The sequence below is a fragment of the Mus pahari genome, chromosome 3 (genome assembly GCF_900095145.1).
Source record: "Mus pahari chromosome 3, PAHARI_EIJ_v1.1, whole genome shotgun sequence".
NCBI lineage: Eukaryota > Metazoa > Chordata > Mammalia > Rodentia > Muridae > Mus > Mus pahari.
This window is the reverse complement of record NC_034592.1, coordinates 8,240,046-8,256,009: the sequence shown is the minus strand read 5'-3', so window position 1 is coordinate 8,256,009 and position 15,964 is coordinate 8,240,046. Positions and strand designations below refer to the sequence as shown.

The 15,964-nt window shown below is 44.8% G+C and overlaps 1 protein-coding gene across 17 annotated transcripts in view; it reads right to left on the bottom strand.

Moving 5' to 3' along the window:
• The window catches only part of Kiaa1217 (KIAA1217 ortholog), a 441,371-nt gene that overhangs the window by 22,381 nt on the left and 403,026 nt on the right, over positions 1-15,964 (bottom strand). For all 17 annotated transcript variants that reach the window (XM_029536056.1, XM_029536058.1, XM_029536055.1 and 14 more), the window contains 4 exons: positions 8,170-8,345; positions 5,129-5,259; positions 4,307-4,454; positions 1,091-1,547 (listed from right to left, as the gene is read on the bottom strand). In XM_029536056.1, coding sequence (XP_029391916.1) covers positions 1,091-1,547; positions 4,307-4,454; positions 5,129-5,259; positions 8,170-8,345 — 912 coding nt within the window. The remainder of the gene's footprint in view (positions 1-1,090; positions 1,548-4,306; positions 4,455-5,128; positions 5,260-8,169; positions 8,346-15,964) is intronic.

Below are 15,964 nucleotides of genomic sequence, written 5' to 3'. Positions count from 1 at the left end.
TTGTCTTCAGCCTTCCTTCTCCAGCATTGTTCTCTAGAACATCCTCCTCAACACCTGTCCTGGTTAGTTTTTTTTTTTTTTTTTTTTTTTTTTTTTGGTCAACTTGACAGAAGCTAGAGTTCTCTGGGATGAGGACCCTCAATTGAGAAAATTTCTCCATAAGATTGACTGTAGGAAAATCTGTAAGACTTTTTTTAATTAATCATTGATGTGGGAAGGCTCAGACCACTGGGGGTTGTGCCATCCCTGGGAAGATGGTTCTGGGGTGTATGAGAAAGTAGGCAGAGCAAGCCAGGAAGGGGTGCTCATCCAAGCTCATCCAAGCCAGAAGCAGTGGTCCTCCATGCTTTCTGCATCCGCTCCTGCCTCCAGGATTTTGCTTTGAGCTCTTTCCTTGAGTTCCCTCTGTAGACTGTGACCCAGGTCCCGGAAGCTAACTAAACCCTTCTCCCCAAGTTGCGTTTAGTCATCACAGCAGCAGAAAGCACATCAAGACAGCACTTCCCTTGCTTACACAGATCCTAGTGACTTTCAGGACAGAGGCAAACCCTCTCCAAGCTTGCCTCTAACATGGTGGCTGAGGAGACATTGGCTCAGAAAACTCACCGCTCCATTTCTCTGTAAGCCCACACTCAGCCACCTCAGATGAGCGTACCAGATCGCAGACCTGCACTCATGGGTGCTGACAGACAGATCCTTCATGTTAGGTCTTTCTCCATGAGAGCTGGCTGTTCAACATTTACCAGGACTCCAGATTAGAGGTCATCTTCTCTCACCTGATGACCTCTCTCTCACCCTAAACTGTATTCTTTTTCTACAAAAATCTAAGAACAAACGAAACCCTAAATATCGATAAAAAGTTATCTTTAGTCAAACTATATATTTGATTTATAGTGTATTCATGTGAACACACAGTCCTATTTCTCTCTCTCTCTCTCTCTCTCTCTCTCTCTCTCTCTCTCACACACACACACACACACACACTGCATATACATTCATTGGTATTTAAATACACAACAATCAGAATATAAATTCCTTGCAGGAAAGGGCTATGCTTATAGGATTGTGAGAAATGGAAATAAGACTCTACCTCAATGGACACTGCCCTGTTCTTGGCACTCATACTGTGAATTTCCTCAATGAACAAGCTCTGCATGGAGGAACCATTCACTGGGGTCTGAGGGGACTGGGGGGCTGGAGCCGACTGTGCAGAGGTTACTTCCTGTGTGATTGCTGTAGGACTGGCTGTGTGGGGTCTGGTTCCTCCAGGCAAGTTCTGGGCTGGGTTCATCAAGGCTGAGGAGTGCTGGGAAGGTTGTATGACCACAGGCGAGCTCTGGACATGGTGAACTGTCATGGTGGATAGGGGCACCACTTCTGACTTCACATCGCCGGGGCTTCCAGTGCTACAGTGGAGGGGTTGCCCAGGAGCATGGGTTGTCTCTTCCTGATGCTTCAGGACCTCTGCAGCCGTGGCCTTCTCCATGGCAACATACTGTGCAGCCTGGGATGCATCTGTGCCTTTCAGGAGCCCATCAGTGACATGCCTAGGAAAAACCATGCACAGCAGTGTTAAACAGTGCTGAATCTCCCTCCGTGCTCTCTGTGATACGAGAGTGCCATGCTTCAGTACCAGTTCAGATGAAAACATTAAACAACTCAGGAACAACTTTCCAAAGCTACGTAGTTCTTCCTTCAAAAGGTGGTTTTGTGTGTGTGTGTGTGTGTGTGTGTGTGTGTGTGTGTGTATTCATTGTGTGAAGAACCAGACACTATCTTCCATCCTGTCATAGATGGACTCATGCTATTGTACCTGGTACTACATGGATTCTAGGGATCTGAACTTGGGTCCTCATGCTTTGTGACAAGTGCTCTTGTCCACTGAGCCATGCTATTGGCCCCAAGAGATAGTTTCTTTTATGGTAATGGTATTGTGTCCAGACTGAGGCTAGCCCCTTACTGGTATTGGTAAGTAGAAGTGAACACACATCTAGCAATAATTACTCCTCCATGCGATCTTAGCCTGTGATGCCCCCAAATGCATTCAGTTCTCACTTAGAAGCTTCTCAATCCTCTTCTTGGACTATGAGACTTGTCAGTCTATATTATCACCTTGTGGCTATCTTTCCTTTTAAGTGGACTCAGTCAAGTCCTTCAAATTCAAGGCCAACTGTGACTCTAAATTGAGGTATGTTTAGACCCCCATCCTCCTTTGTTTTGGTGGCCTCATTTTTCATTTTTTTGCAGTGCTTGGGGTGGTACCCAGGACCTCGAACAAGTGTTCTACAACTGATTTATTGGGTTTTGAGATGGTCTGTATAGCTCATGCTGACCCTGAACTTGTGATCGCTCCTGGGGGACAGGGATTATAAGTATGTACTACCTTGCCTGACTCTTTGGGAGACATTCAAAGCAATGTGTTCATTCCCACACCGACTGCAGTAGAAAATACAGTAGATCTTTGGAAGTAGACATACCCCTGTGTTTGTATCACTTGTAACATGTTCTGGAATTCAAAAGACATTGCCATTTTTTAGTCTCAGGTACTTCGATATAATGTATTAGTGGCAGTAAAGATGGCACCTTCTTATAGCTGGGCCTTGGTGGTGGACAACTTTAATTCCAGCACTAGGAAGGAAGAAGCAGGCCAATCTCTGAGTTCAAGGCCGGCCTGGTCTACAGAGTGAATTCCAGGACAGCCAGGGCTGCACAGAGAAACCCTTTCTGGAAAAACAAACAAACCAGTAAGATAGTCCCTCTTGGGCGCTTCAATCTCTAAGTCTTTGAAGAGCTTAATCGTGTGATCCCATCTTCTTCAAGCTCTGATTTCACTGGTTCTAAGACAAGTCCTGACAATCGCAGTGTTGGGTATAAGAGCATCCTGGAACTGTTTCCATAGAGAAGAGGTGCGGCTCCCTCCAACCCACTGCTTTCCTTTAATGAGGACGGCTTATTTTAGAGTTCAAGGACGATAACATTTGGGCAACAGCTTAACAAAGAAGTACTTTACCCCATTTTTATTGTCGTGGAGTAAAAAAGTCACTTGATACATGAAAATGAATGACCTTTTGGGAACCTGGATGGTCTATGTGAAGAACTTAGAATTCCTTTGGCATCTGGGTTTTCTGCAGTTGACTATATACCTGCTTCGCTGAGTTATTAGTTCAGTTTGGTTATTTCTAGAAAAGTCAACTATGCTTCCTATGATTAGTAATCCATTTTACTTATCTTAAAGTTAACTGCATGCCAATATAATTCTCTTCTAAATTTGATAGAGCAGTGGTTCTCAACCTTCCTAACTCTGTGGCCCTTTAATACAGTACCTCATGTTACGGTGAGTCCCCAAACATAAAATTGTTTTGCTACTGTAATGAACTGTTATATAAATAACTGATATGCAGGACATCTGATAATATGACTCCTGTGAAAGGGTTGTTTGACTCCCAAAGGCTGAGAGCCACTGTGCCAGGGCAAGTACAGCCAGGAAATTCTTACAAAAGTTTCTGACATATTACTTCTGCCTGGAAGGAAATCTCTCAAATCTCTCTCTCATCTCTCTCTCTCTCTCTCTCTCTCTCTCTCTCTCTCTTGTGTGTATGTATGTGTGTGTGTGTGTGTGTGTTGGTGGTGGTGTTCATGGCTGGCACATCTTAAGCAAGTGTTCTACCACTGAGCAACACCACAGCCTCTGTAAGCATGTTTATGCTGGGTATGAGATTCATTATTCATGGAAAGCTACAGATCAGACAGTGTTTTCTCCAGATCTTTCTGTACAGGATTGGTCTTTGATGAGCAGGTCCACTGAGGGGGCTGACCTTCCTGGGTGGGACTCTCAGACACTCTTTCAGTAGATAAACACTTGGCTCACATTCTCTATTTTAAATCTCCTTGCCCTCAAGGTGAAGGAGGCTAATAGTGTTTTAGTTTTTTCTTCATCTATAACATATTACAAAACAAATAAAAAACTTATTTATGAATTTAAATTTTAAATTTATTAAGTCTTCATAATAGTGAAGATCAAACCCAGGTGCATAGACTATCATTAAAGCCCAACACATGACTAGAAATGTAAAAGCCTAGGATGGAGCCAATGCAAAAGTCTATGCTGAGGAATTAGACCCTCAAGCCATATTGCAACAAACATTTGGGGGCTGAAACAGTTGAGGGTACTCCTCAGGATGCCGTAAATAAGGAGTGACAAGTCATGATGATACTAAGAGTAGGCTCTTAAAGCCCTGTATACAAGCCTTGATACAAGCGACCCCTCCCAAAAACCACCCCATCAGGACCATGACAGTGACATTACCTCCGCAACATCGTCAAGACATCTGTCATGCTCCTCACACGCTTCAGGAGACTGTCCAGCTTGTGTGGCTCTTCCTTCAGGAACCTTACCGCCTCAACTTCTATGCGCAGGACAGCACGCATCTTATTTTGCAAGGTTGGAAATTCCCCTACAGGCCAAACCAGCAGTGATTTATAGAATAGGAAGGCAGAGTGACCATGCCCACCCCACTCCTGTGACCTAGGGCAGCACAGAGAAACACCATGTCGGGAAGCAATGGGGCGAAACCTTATGTTCAAACTGAGTGACCTTGGACAAGGTCACAGCCCCTCTGGGTCCATTCTCTGTGTATTATGGATAAGGTTAAAAAGTTAGGGTTGCAGCACTCGGGAGGCAGAGGCAGGCGGATTTCTGAGTTCGAGGCCAGCCTGATCTACAAAGTGAGTTCCAGGACAGCCAGGGCTATACAGAGAAACCCTGTCTTGAAAAAACAAAAAAAACCAAACAAACAAACAAAAAAAAAAGTTAGGGTTGTTTTCAATGAGTTTGGTATGTCTGTAAGCTCAGTAAAAGGGAAAGTTTTAGTTGTATTGTTTAGTTTCCATCTTCAGCATCCTTTATAAAGGTCCTCTAAGAAGTCGTGAATGAATCTTTTACTGTTTGAAGGATTGTTTATTTATTTACATGTTTATTTGAAACAAAGTCTCACTCTTTCCCTAGTCTGGTCTCAACTGCGTTTAAGGGATCCTCCTGGCACTGCCTCCCAAGTAGAATGGGGTGGCAGGTCCAGATTTGAAAGCTTCTTAAACATTCCAAGCAACACGTTTCCAGTGGAAGGCTCACCTTTGAGAGTGGCCACAGCTTCTCCCACTTGTCGCAGGAGGAAAGCCCCATCTTCCACATCTTTCAGGGTCACCATTCGGCCAGTGGAGGAAGAGTCCTTCTTCAAGTCCCCAACAAAGTCTTCCAGCTCACTGTGGGGAGGCAAAGAGCAGGTGGGACTGAGCATGGAGGGACTCAGCGAGGACAGGTGCAGGAGCAGGGGCTCTCCCATTTTCTGCTGTGTCCCAGCCCTATCTTAAGCTTCCAAGGAGGAGGTGGGAGCACAGTCAATAGCAGTTTGCTTTGGAGTATTGCATGGATGTGTAAGGCGGCAACAGGAGAGCTCTCCTGTGTCTGTCATTTGAGGTGGGGGTGGAGAGGGCACTTGAGACATTCTTAACTTTCAGTTGTATTCATGCCAGCCAAGAGAACAATGTGCACACCTGGTTACCAGGAAGGGAGGGAGAGAAAGAGAGAGGGAAGAAAGTCCTGATAGATTAGAGATGGAGGCAGAAGATGGGGGCTGCGGGTAACATGGGAGGGGGCATGAGCCAGTACTACAGTGAAGTGTGCTGGCTCACTTTAGACAACCAGGTTTCTCAATTTTAGTGCCTGACATTTTGAACCAAATAACTTCACTTTTAGTGCAGGGCTGTCTTGTGCAATGAAGGGTGTGCATCCCTGGCCCCTTCCTGCTGAGTACTGATAGCAAGCAATCCCAAATTCCAATAATTTGTGACACACGGGAATGTCCCTTGACATGGTCAAATGTCCCTGGGAAAGAAAGAGCAAAACTGCCCTCAAAATTCCCTAATGGATAACCTCTCTCTAGTATATCTGCTTGTCCCATCACTAATGACTGTCCTTCTCTCACAAGTAAGCACTTAAAGATCTGATTTCTGGAGGAAGGGAGAGACAGATGTAGGGGTAGGGATGGAGAGAGAGAACAGATATCAACTCCAACACAGCCAAGTTATATTCTTCCACGTGAAACAACAAAAGCTATTTGCCCAGATGTGTTTGTATCCTGCCTGCAAATTCAAGAGAAAGCTTTTAAAGGACAAGGGTGCTGAGAAATGCAAGACCACTAGGTGGCAGTAAGTGAATGGCGGCTGTACTTCCTGGAGCCTTAGTAGAGGTGAGGATGGCCAAGGAAGAGGAGACATGGGCCCTTTCCTCTAGGTGAATGAGTAGAAAGGAGCTAATGCAGCCACAGGAGGGAGTCCAGCAGGACAGGACATATATTCAACAAGGATGAAGCCACGCGGGACACATCTGACTTCTTCTGAGCAGGGGGATGAAGTATTTGGTGATGCCAGCCACTCTGATACAGAAATCTCAGATGAAAGGATGACCCGTTAGGGTCTGCATCTGTTAAACACACCTGGTGTTAGGTGAGCATATCCACAGCTGCAGAGCATGCAGCTGCTGCTCCTTGGGGTGGAGCTGGGCCAATCCTGGTCAGTCCCCTAAATGGTCCGTTGGTGAGGGAGATTCCCTGGTAGACAGAGCACTGTCTCCTGCATACCTTCAGGCTTTGATGAAGCCCTTCCAAGCTGAGACCCTAGGGCTCCCAGTTCCTCCAACCACCCACACACTGGTCAATATACAAATACTCCTCCGAGGAGATGTTCCATGACCCAAAGTCACTCCATTCAGATAAAATCCTATTTTAGTTTCTCTTACCCAGTCTGCCTCCTGTGCATCATATCCCTACAACCCAAAGATCCCCAAACTCCGCTTCCCTTTGCTGGGCAGCAGGGAACCTTTGACACCATTATTCTGCCAATTCATGTGCTTGTGGTTCCTATTTCAAGCTCTGAAGGCCACTTTTATTAATTCAGAGATTGAAAAAGAGACAGTGCAGCTGAAAATGAATGTGGACGGTCTTTTGAAAGTCGTCAATGGGCTTTTGAAATATGTAGGCTTTGCTCAACAAGACGTCAGACATTCATGGGGGCTCCAGATTTCAGCATGACCTTAAGCTGCTTTTTTTTTTCTGCCTTTGTTGAAAAGAAGCACATTGTTTGCTAAACTGAACTTAGTCTGACTCTTATTAGAAGCCCGTTATTTCCAAGTAGAAAACCATGAAAAATCTTGACTCAATTTTTCTCTGTTCTTTAAACCGCACTTTCACTCCTCTGTCCTCATGTTCGGAGGACCCGAGCCTAACAGGTTCTACCAGAGTATTTCTTTTCTGGAGCTTAGAAGGAAAGGGTGCCGGGCGTGGTGGCGCACGCCTTTAATCCCAGCACTCGGGAGGCAGAGACAGGCGGATTTCTGAGTTCGAGGCCAGCCTGGTCTACAAAGTGAGTTCCAGGACAGTCAGGGCTATACAGAGAAACCCTGTCTCAAAAAACCAAAAAAAAAAAAAAAAAAAGNGTAAGGGACAGGGAAGGGGCCAGCAAAGAGCAGGCACTGCTTCTCAGTGGCCCCGAGCCAGTTTCCAGATCATCTTACCTAACCCAGCTCTCCTGTCTTACTGATCCACCCAGTTATCCTGGTCTACGTCTATTTAAGGCACAAGAAACACATATGATAATATTAAGGATATATTCCATAACTTTTCAATCAGTGTTGTGTGTATATGATGTGCGACTGCATGCAGGGGTACACACACAGAGGTCAGAAGACAACTTTCTAGAGTTGGTTTTCAGGGTCTACTGTGGGCTCCCATGACCTTACAGTCTTTGTGAGCACAGCCCAGACAGGTACCAAGCAGGGCTCCAAAGCAGGAGTATGACTCACTGAAGACACCAAACCAAGGAGAACGATACCGTTCAACTGTGAGATGTGATTAGGACCATGGACCCAATTCTCCTGCCAGTCCCCAGCCCTGTGGTTCCCTAAGGATGCTCCACATTTTTCTGGCCCAGAGATATACTGTCATGGGGACTGCTGAGTTTCCCAGGGCTTAAAGGAGGGACAGTTGGGACAACAGATACCAGGCTCCGCAGTTCTCTAGCATACACAGTAGGTGCTCATTAAAGAGAGGGAGAAAAATACCAGCTAAGAAGGGCACCCTGTGAACAAAGACAGTTTTTCTCCTCAGGTTGACTCACCATAACTTTTTGACAATCCGCTCTTCTTCGTGGAGGTACTTCTGTCTCTCTTGCTCCACCAGGGTGCGCTGGCGCTGCACCGGATCCTCTAGTCTCTTCATGGTCTCCTTCACTTTGCTACTGATTTCCAGCTCAGCCTTCTTCAGCATCGCCCTCAGAATCTCCTGGTTCTGCAGCTGTTGGACAAAAGAAATCAGCCTCCATTGGCTTCATCTATCTGCTACCATGAAGCCTGAAAGCCCTGCAGGCTTCAGAAATGGGTTCAGAGAAACCCCACAGCTGAATCTTTATTTCAGTAAGAAAGAGAAGAGAGCAAGGACTGTATACAGGATTGCTTCCTCAAAGAACAGCGAAGTTTTACCAGGCAACTGACAGCTGAACTTCAGTTTCTGTGCCTATAAAAAAAAGGTAGTTTTTTCTAGTCTTTGGCTACTGTTTTACACACACACACACACACACACACACACACACACACACACAAACTCTCACGGACATGATTTTATAGAGAGGAGTCAAGAGCACTGGCGTTGGAAACCAAGTGATCAACCAGGCCTTCGGCCCTCCTCACCCAGCAGACACTTGGATAGACTTTCTTGCTCTCCGTTTCACTTTTCTCTCCTGAGGTAGAATCTGCTCTCCTTGGCGGAGCTACTCTGAGGTTCTTGTGGATCCCCAGCAACCACTGGTTTGCCAGGAATTTTTCAGAATGTCTTCAAAGAGCGAATCTGAGCTTTCTGATTTGTTTGCCTTCATGTCTCAACAGCCTAGAATCATAGCTCCTTACCATGTGGCACCAAGTATTGATGGGGGCAATAATAATGAGTCCAGATGAGACAAAGGCTCTTGGGAATTGACTAATCTCACTGGATTTGACAATGGCTGTATCCGTATCTAAGTCCATCACTTCCATACGGTTTCCAGGATTCACTGGTCCTTCATCACATGGAGCAAAGAGCATGCAAGTCTGCAGCTACTCTGCAGAAGATGCTTACCAATAGGTGCATCCTTGGGGCTGGACAATGCTAGGTTTTCCTACGTCCACAAAGTGAACACACTTGATCAGCTTCAGCAGCAATTGTATTTTATTCATTCCACTGTCCTTAAGACCCCCCCCGAAACACCAGAGCGACATTCAGTTGTTTGCACTGGTTTCTTGGTCTTTTTCCACTACAAGGTATCACCTCAGAGGACTGGGGATGTGTTGTCATCTGCCCCATTATCTCTTCACACTGAGAGGAAGAACACTTTGACTGTGGTACCACTCTTTCAAAGCCCCACTGTGATCTTCATTATGAGATAAGAGTGAGCTGGGTCACATGCAGAGGCACCACTGGGTTCCAATGGTGATTACTGGCCAAAGAGATTATGCCTATGGATTATGGTTATTGGTTCCCATGATTGTTGATAAGGAAGTGTGTGTGTGTGGGTGAGAGCCAAATAAAAGTGTACCGTTCTTGATGACCTCTGTGACTCAGAGTCATGTGCTCCCAGCTTTGCTAAGGCCCCTTCACTGTGCTTCTAGGATCAGTCAGTAATAGCAGACATGCACCTCCTCTGCTCTCTATACTTTCCTGTCTACTTTCTTCTCAGATATGCTTCCCACATTTCCCATGGTCACATCAACATCCTTTGGTCTCTCTGACTCACCGAGTTCCTTTCTGTCACAGTGACCTTGAGCCTGCTACTTCCACTTCCTGAAATGGCCTTCCCTCCCGCTTCCTAATTCTGCTCTTGAAAGAGGATCCAAAAACATCTTTTGAATCAGTGAACCTAAGCAGCCATACTGTTAACAGAAAGCAGTGGAAAATCCAGAATTGTTCTCTAAGTGGTTGAATTAGGGAGTGAGCCACCAGCTTGGATGAGCCTTGAACTCAGCCTAGCTGTACAGCAGAGGCTGTGGCAGGTCTATGGGTGACACTGTATACAGAGGTCAATGAAACCTAAACAGCACTGCCTTCTATGAAAAGTTGGGCTCGAATTCAGGGCCGTGGAGCAAATGCCACAGGACTCTGCTGTGATGTGGAGGCCCAGTGACTGGAGCTGGATGTGTAAGACACAGCAGCACGTGATTAAATAGTTGTAAAGGCTATGGATGCTTAGGTGCCTGACAGAGAAGCATCTGATTTCACTGCTTTTGGATGCAAACTGAGCATCAGGATGGATTCTGTAAACTTCCTGGGTGAATGTGTTTTACCACCAAGAAAGGTTCATGAAAGGAGGGTTGGTGTACCACTGTGCCATGAGCTAGTACACACTCTCTGTTACACGCTCCTGCTTACACTCCACAATGAAGCAAGCTCAGACAATCCTGCGGGCTCATTAGCAGCATGTCTATCCAAAATATCAAGTATTGCTGGGAGGGCCTTCAAACTGAAATTTGAGAGGTAGGAAGTAGAAATCCCCCCTGAGAGGCCGTGTGACTTGTTCAGGCTTATTTGGTAGTGTAAGCTCAATCCAGCTTAGAGAGAGGTCATTTTACTATGACTCCCAAGTTGTTCTTCTATCTAGACAAGAATCTTGTTGCAGGCTATGAGCACACTTTCTGGCACACAGCGAATACATCTAATGCAACATTTCTGACACAGCTATGGATATCTTGGAAGAAGACAATTGTCCATAATATTGGATTTACTGTGTTAGCAGAGTAGAAGAGGAGAAGCTATTCCTGAGGATGAGGCTTTGTCTCCTTTCCAGACAGGAGGCATTGTGGGATTCAGCTGAGGGGAACAGAGGGAAATTCTCACGACCTTGTGAGGAGGGATTCCTAAAGGCAGAAATGCTGAGCTGTTAGTGTTTGGTCCACTTCCCTACTCCATTTATCCTGTCCTGTTACTGCTGTTATGTCTTGGCCATAAGACTGCTCCGTTCATCCCAGCAAAGGGCAAAAAGAAAAGCAGAGGGCGAGATGTGGGTCCACAGCTCTCCCCTAAGCTGCTGTCAGAACCTGAGAGGATTGGTAAGGTCTGCGTTTCAGTTGTTGAGAGTACACAGGCAGTAAGCTATACACCCTTACATTTTGACACAGTTCCATGAGTCCACAAATGTGCCCACCACTTCATGCCATTGAAAAAGAGAGACAACACTTTTCTTGTCACTCCAGAAATTTCCTTCACAATCCTTTAAGTTTGCAGCCTTCAGCCCAAGGAAACCATTTGTACTTCTGTCATCATAGAATGGTTCCTCCTGTCCTAGGATATCATGCAAATGGAATGACAGTCATTCTCTGTGATGTGACGTCTGGTTTCTTTCATTCGGTACTCCCAGGCCCAGTGCAGACTTGGGACTCAGGGCTTTGCATGTACTGGGCAACTGCTATGCCTGTGAGCCACACCCCCAGCCCAGCCCAGAGCTCTTGAGATTCCAGCCATGTTATTCCTGCAGTTTATTTTATGGCTGAGTGACATTCCCTTGTATTGAGATACTGAACAGTTTGTTTTGACTCAATTCTGGTGATCTTGCTAAAGTCACTTATTTTTCATAGTGCTTTTACAGATCTTTTTTCGGTTTCCTGTGCAATTGTATTGTTTGCAAGGAAAATGTGCAGTTTTGCTTTGCTAGTTCAGATCCTTGGTGAGTTTGACAAGACAGTACAGTTCAAAATAGAAGTGAAAGTTGATTTCCTTCTACTGAATCTTTGCTTTTACTGGCATTAGGGTGGGGTTTACTCCCAATACCATTTCCTTTGGGCTGAGGAAGGTTCTTCCTTCCTGGAGCCGGCTGAGTCTCCATCACCTATGGAGAGTTCTAGCACATGTCTCCTGTGTTTTACTGTTTTGATTCTGTTGATGAGGCCAAACATGGCGGCTTCGATTTCTATGCTAATACACTCCTACACTTAAAAGATAATCATCTTTTAATACATTACTGAACTGCATTGCTATTATTTTGTTAATGCTTTGACACGTCTGTTTTTGCAAGGGCTACTGGTCTGTGACGTTCCATCCTTTGGTTTTGTTCTTAGTGTAGGTGCTGGTTACTTCAAGCTGGAGTCTTCTAGGAAGAGGGAGTGTCAGTTGAGGAGTCACACCCATCTGACTGGCCTGTGGGGCCCAGTCCATGTGGGCAGTGTCACCACTGGGCTGACGGTCCTTGGTTTGTATAGGGAAGCAGACTGAGCAAGTCATGGAGAGCATGCCGGGAAACAGCGCTCCTCCATGGCTTCTGCTTCACCTCTTGATTTGACTTTCACGATGGACTGTGACTGGGAAATGTAAGTCAAATAAACCCTCTCCTCTCTCAATTGCTTCCGTCATGGTATTCATCACAAAAAAGCTAACCAAGATACAGTAACACAGACTTCATAAAAGAGTTGACACTAAGTATCTTCTTTTCTTTCTTTTAATTTTTTTAATCCTCTTTTTTTACAGAGTCCTCACGCCCACCCCCACTGGGCCTTTGAAGATGACATTAAACAGTTTTCTGTCTCGTCTTATTACTAATTTAAAGTCAGTATTAATCCTGATGTGAGTTTCCCTGTATGAAGTGGCTCTTCCCTCTGCCTGTCTTCTCTATTAACCCCTGTTTTCTAGTATCCACTGCAGTTTCCCTTTGTGTTTACCAGTCTAGGTGTTTACTGGGTTCTTAAGTCTGTGGATTTATAACCTTCATCAAAGTTGGAAGAATCGTACCCATTCTCCTCTGTAATAGTTTCCTTCTCCCCACTGACGCTGTAATACTGTTTCATGGGTCACTGAATTTCAATATAATTCCTTCTTAACTTTTGGATGGTTTCTGTTGCTGTTTCCTATTGTGTTCCTTGGCCAGTGGCTCATCTTTTAACTTTATCTAGATACTATGTGTGTATGTGTGGTTTTTTTCTAAAACAAGACAATTTACTTATTTTTTATTTTATGTGTGTTGTGTTTTATCTGCATGCATGTCTGTGTGAAGGTGTTTGATCTCTTGGAATTGATTTTACAGACAGGTGTGAGCTGCCATGTGGTTGCTGGGAATTGAACCCTGGTCCTCTGGAAGAGCAGCCACTGAACCATCACTCTAGCCCTACTCTGTGTGTGTGTGTGTGTGTGTGTGTGTGTTTTAACTATCAAAAGCTCCACTTACATATTTTTCTACCCGTAATCTCTTGTAACATTGGTTCATGCTGTCTTCGAAACATTTGAGAGTAATCTGAGTGCTTTTTGAAGTCTTTGCTACTAATGTAATTATCTCCATCACTTCCAGCAGGCTTCCACTGGCTGAGTTTTCATAGATTGCACTTTTTACCATTATTCATGTCTAGGAGTTTTTGATTGCATGTTAGGCATAGACTATTAGATTTTATTCTTCTTCTTACAGATTTTAGATATTCCGTGACAGGCCAGTAATGTGAGGTTCATTTTGTTATTGAGAGAATTATTTTTAAACTTCTGCAGGGAGAATCTAGGGTAATTTACACTTGGGCTAGTTTAGTCCCAACACTGGAGACTGTTCTAGTGTGTACTTAATCCTGAGGTATCCAATATGGCCTCTTTACTCTTGCTAGCCAAAACTTGAACGTCTCCAGGTCTGGGTGGGCTCTAGACGATTTTGACTTGCTGGTTTACCCACATGGTCTTTGCCTGACTCAGAGGGCTGTTTATGTCATGCACACTTGGCTTATTACTCAATATCTGGCCCCCAGATTAACTTAGTTCTTTCTATATGGCGACTTCTTCTCTATGGCACCCCATTCCATAAATGCTAGATGCTTCAGCCCTCTGAACTTGCTTTTATCTCCTTTGCTGAGCAAGATGATCCCAGGACTGCTTGAGTTTCTGCATTACATGTGGAAAATACCTCTGGGCAGATGCAAACTCAATGGTAAGATTTACCTCCTGTGACTTCATTTTTTTCTGAGCAACCCAGGCCCATATTGTCTGTTGTACATTGTTTGCAAGTCGTGTTCACAATAGCTTCCAGTTCTCTAACTGTTCACAGCAGGACGGTGAGTGCAGCTGCAACCACTCCCTCTCAGCTGCAAACACAATTTATTGGAAATGCCCTTGATGTTTTTATAAGTGTACTTAGAACGTTCTCGGCCACTTAGTCTTTAATTGGGCCAAGTGAGTTATCCATGTCAACTTTATGAATAATGTAGAAACTGTTTAAATCTAAATCTAACTACCTCAGAATAGCCCACATCTCCCATGCTCGTCCCTGACTTACTAGGTAGAGCCACATCTCCCGTGCTCGTCCCTGACTTACTAGGTGGAGCCCGTCTTGACAACATGGCTTGAGAGAAAAATGGGCCAGATGTTGGTTCAGTCTGCCGGTAACACTGAGCAGTGGTTAGACCACAAGCCAGGCAGTTTGGGAATGAAAACCAGACCCCAGAATGACTCCTAACCACCCATGTAAGACCTCCCCAAGGCTTCAGGGAACAAAACAAACAATGCCTGGTCACGGACAAATGTTGTCTGGGTGCTGCCTCCCCATCTTAGGTAGTCCTTTGTTCGAGAGCTGACAGTAGCTTGGTGGATTGTTCAGTAACTTAACTGTCAACTTCTGTGTCTGTTTCATTTACCATTTCTGCTTTGTTGAGGAAAACAGCTCTGTCCTACAGAGGCCAGATTTTGTTGTGCTTGCCTCTGGCATATAGTCCTCTGGCTAGAAATTTGGACATCATGAAATAAAAGACTCTAGCACAACAGATTAAGACAACTGTTGAATTACATAAGGGCTGATCCTAGAGCTCCATGTATTACTGTCCCATCTTCAGTGTCGATCCTCCCTCACTAGGAGAACAATAGCAAACCCTCAAAAGCCTTAAAAATGTAATACTAAGTTCAGAATAACCTGATTTTTTTTTTTACTTATCAGAAAGCCCAATAAAGAGATAAAGGGCCAAGGAAAAATGTTTGACTTGGAACAGTAGAATCTATCCATTTTTTTTTGATTTTGGTGAAGTCCTAACTGTGGTCTTTATAGTAGTTGTTCTCTTCCAGAAATACACTTATCTCCCCCAACTCAGAAAGGGACAGACACACAGTCACATCTGTGGGTCTGTTGTTCTCTTAGGGAAAAAAAAAAAGTCTATACATTGAAATATTCTGCAGGAAAGAAACTATTCACCTTCAGAAAAAGTGGATTTTTATTTATACTCCATCTCAGGAAAAGTAATGGATGAAGTACATCATCTTTTGAAAACATCTGTTGAGTTGCAAAGTTCTTTGTTGCCAGGTTACCCAGGAATGAGAACACAACAGTGTAACTATCCCATTGGCTTGTGGCTTACAGCAATTCTGATAGTGCAGAGGGCACAGCTGACCATTGGGTGAGAGGAAGGCACATGGTTTGGAGTGGTTTAAGTCATCATCTCCTTCTGGGCTTACAGAGTGGTAGCATACTCATTCCTATTCACTTTGGCATTTGTGACAGCTGACTTATCCCAACTTGTCTTCTGGATTGAGCTTTCACAATAACCTGAGGGCAGTACTTCTTACCCTGGAAGAGTCTAGAATCACTAGCCAGTCTATACCAATGAAGTCAGACTCCGACAGGGTAACTCAGTCAGTACATGTACTCTTGTGAAGGACCCAAGGTGTCTCTAACGGGCAGTGTGGGTGAAACACATCTGTGCTGGTTTGAATAAAAATGGCCCCATTGGCTCATAGAGAGTGGCACTATCAGGAGATGTGGCCTTGCTGGAGGACTTGTTTCACTTGGTTGGGCCTCAAAGTCTCAGATGCTCAAGCCAGACCCAGGGTCTCACTCTTTCTTCATGCTGCCTGCTGGTCCAGATATAGCTACCTCTCCAGCACCATGTCTGCCTACAGGCCATCATGCTTCTTGACATGATGATAATGGACTGAACCTC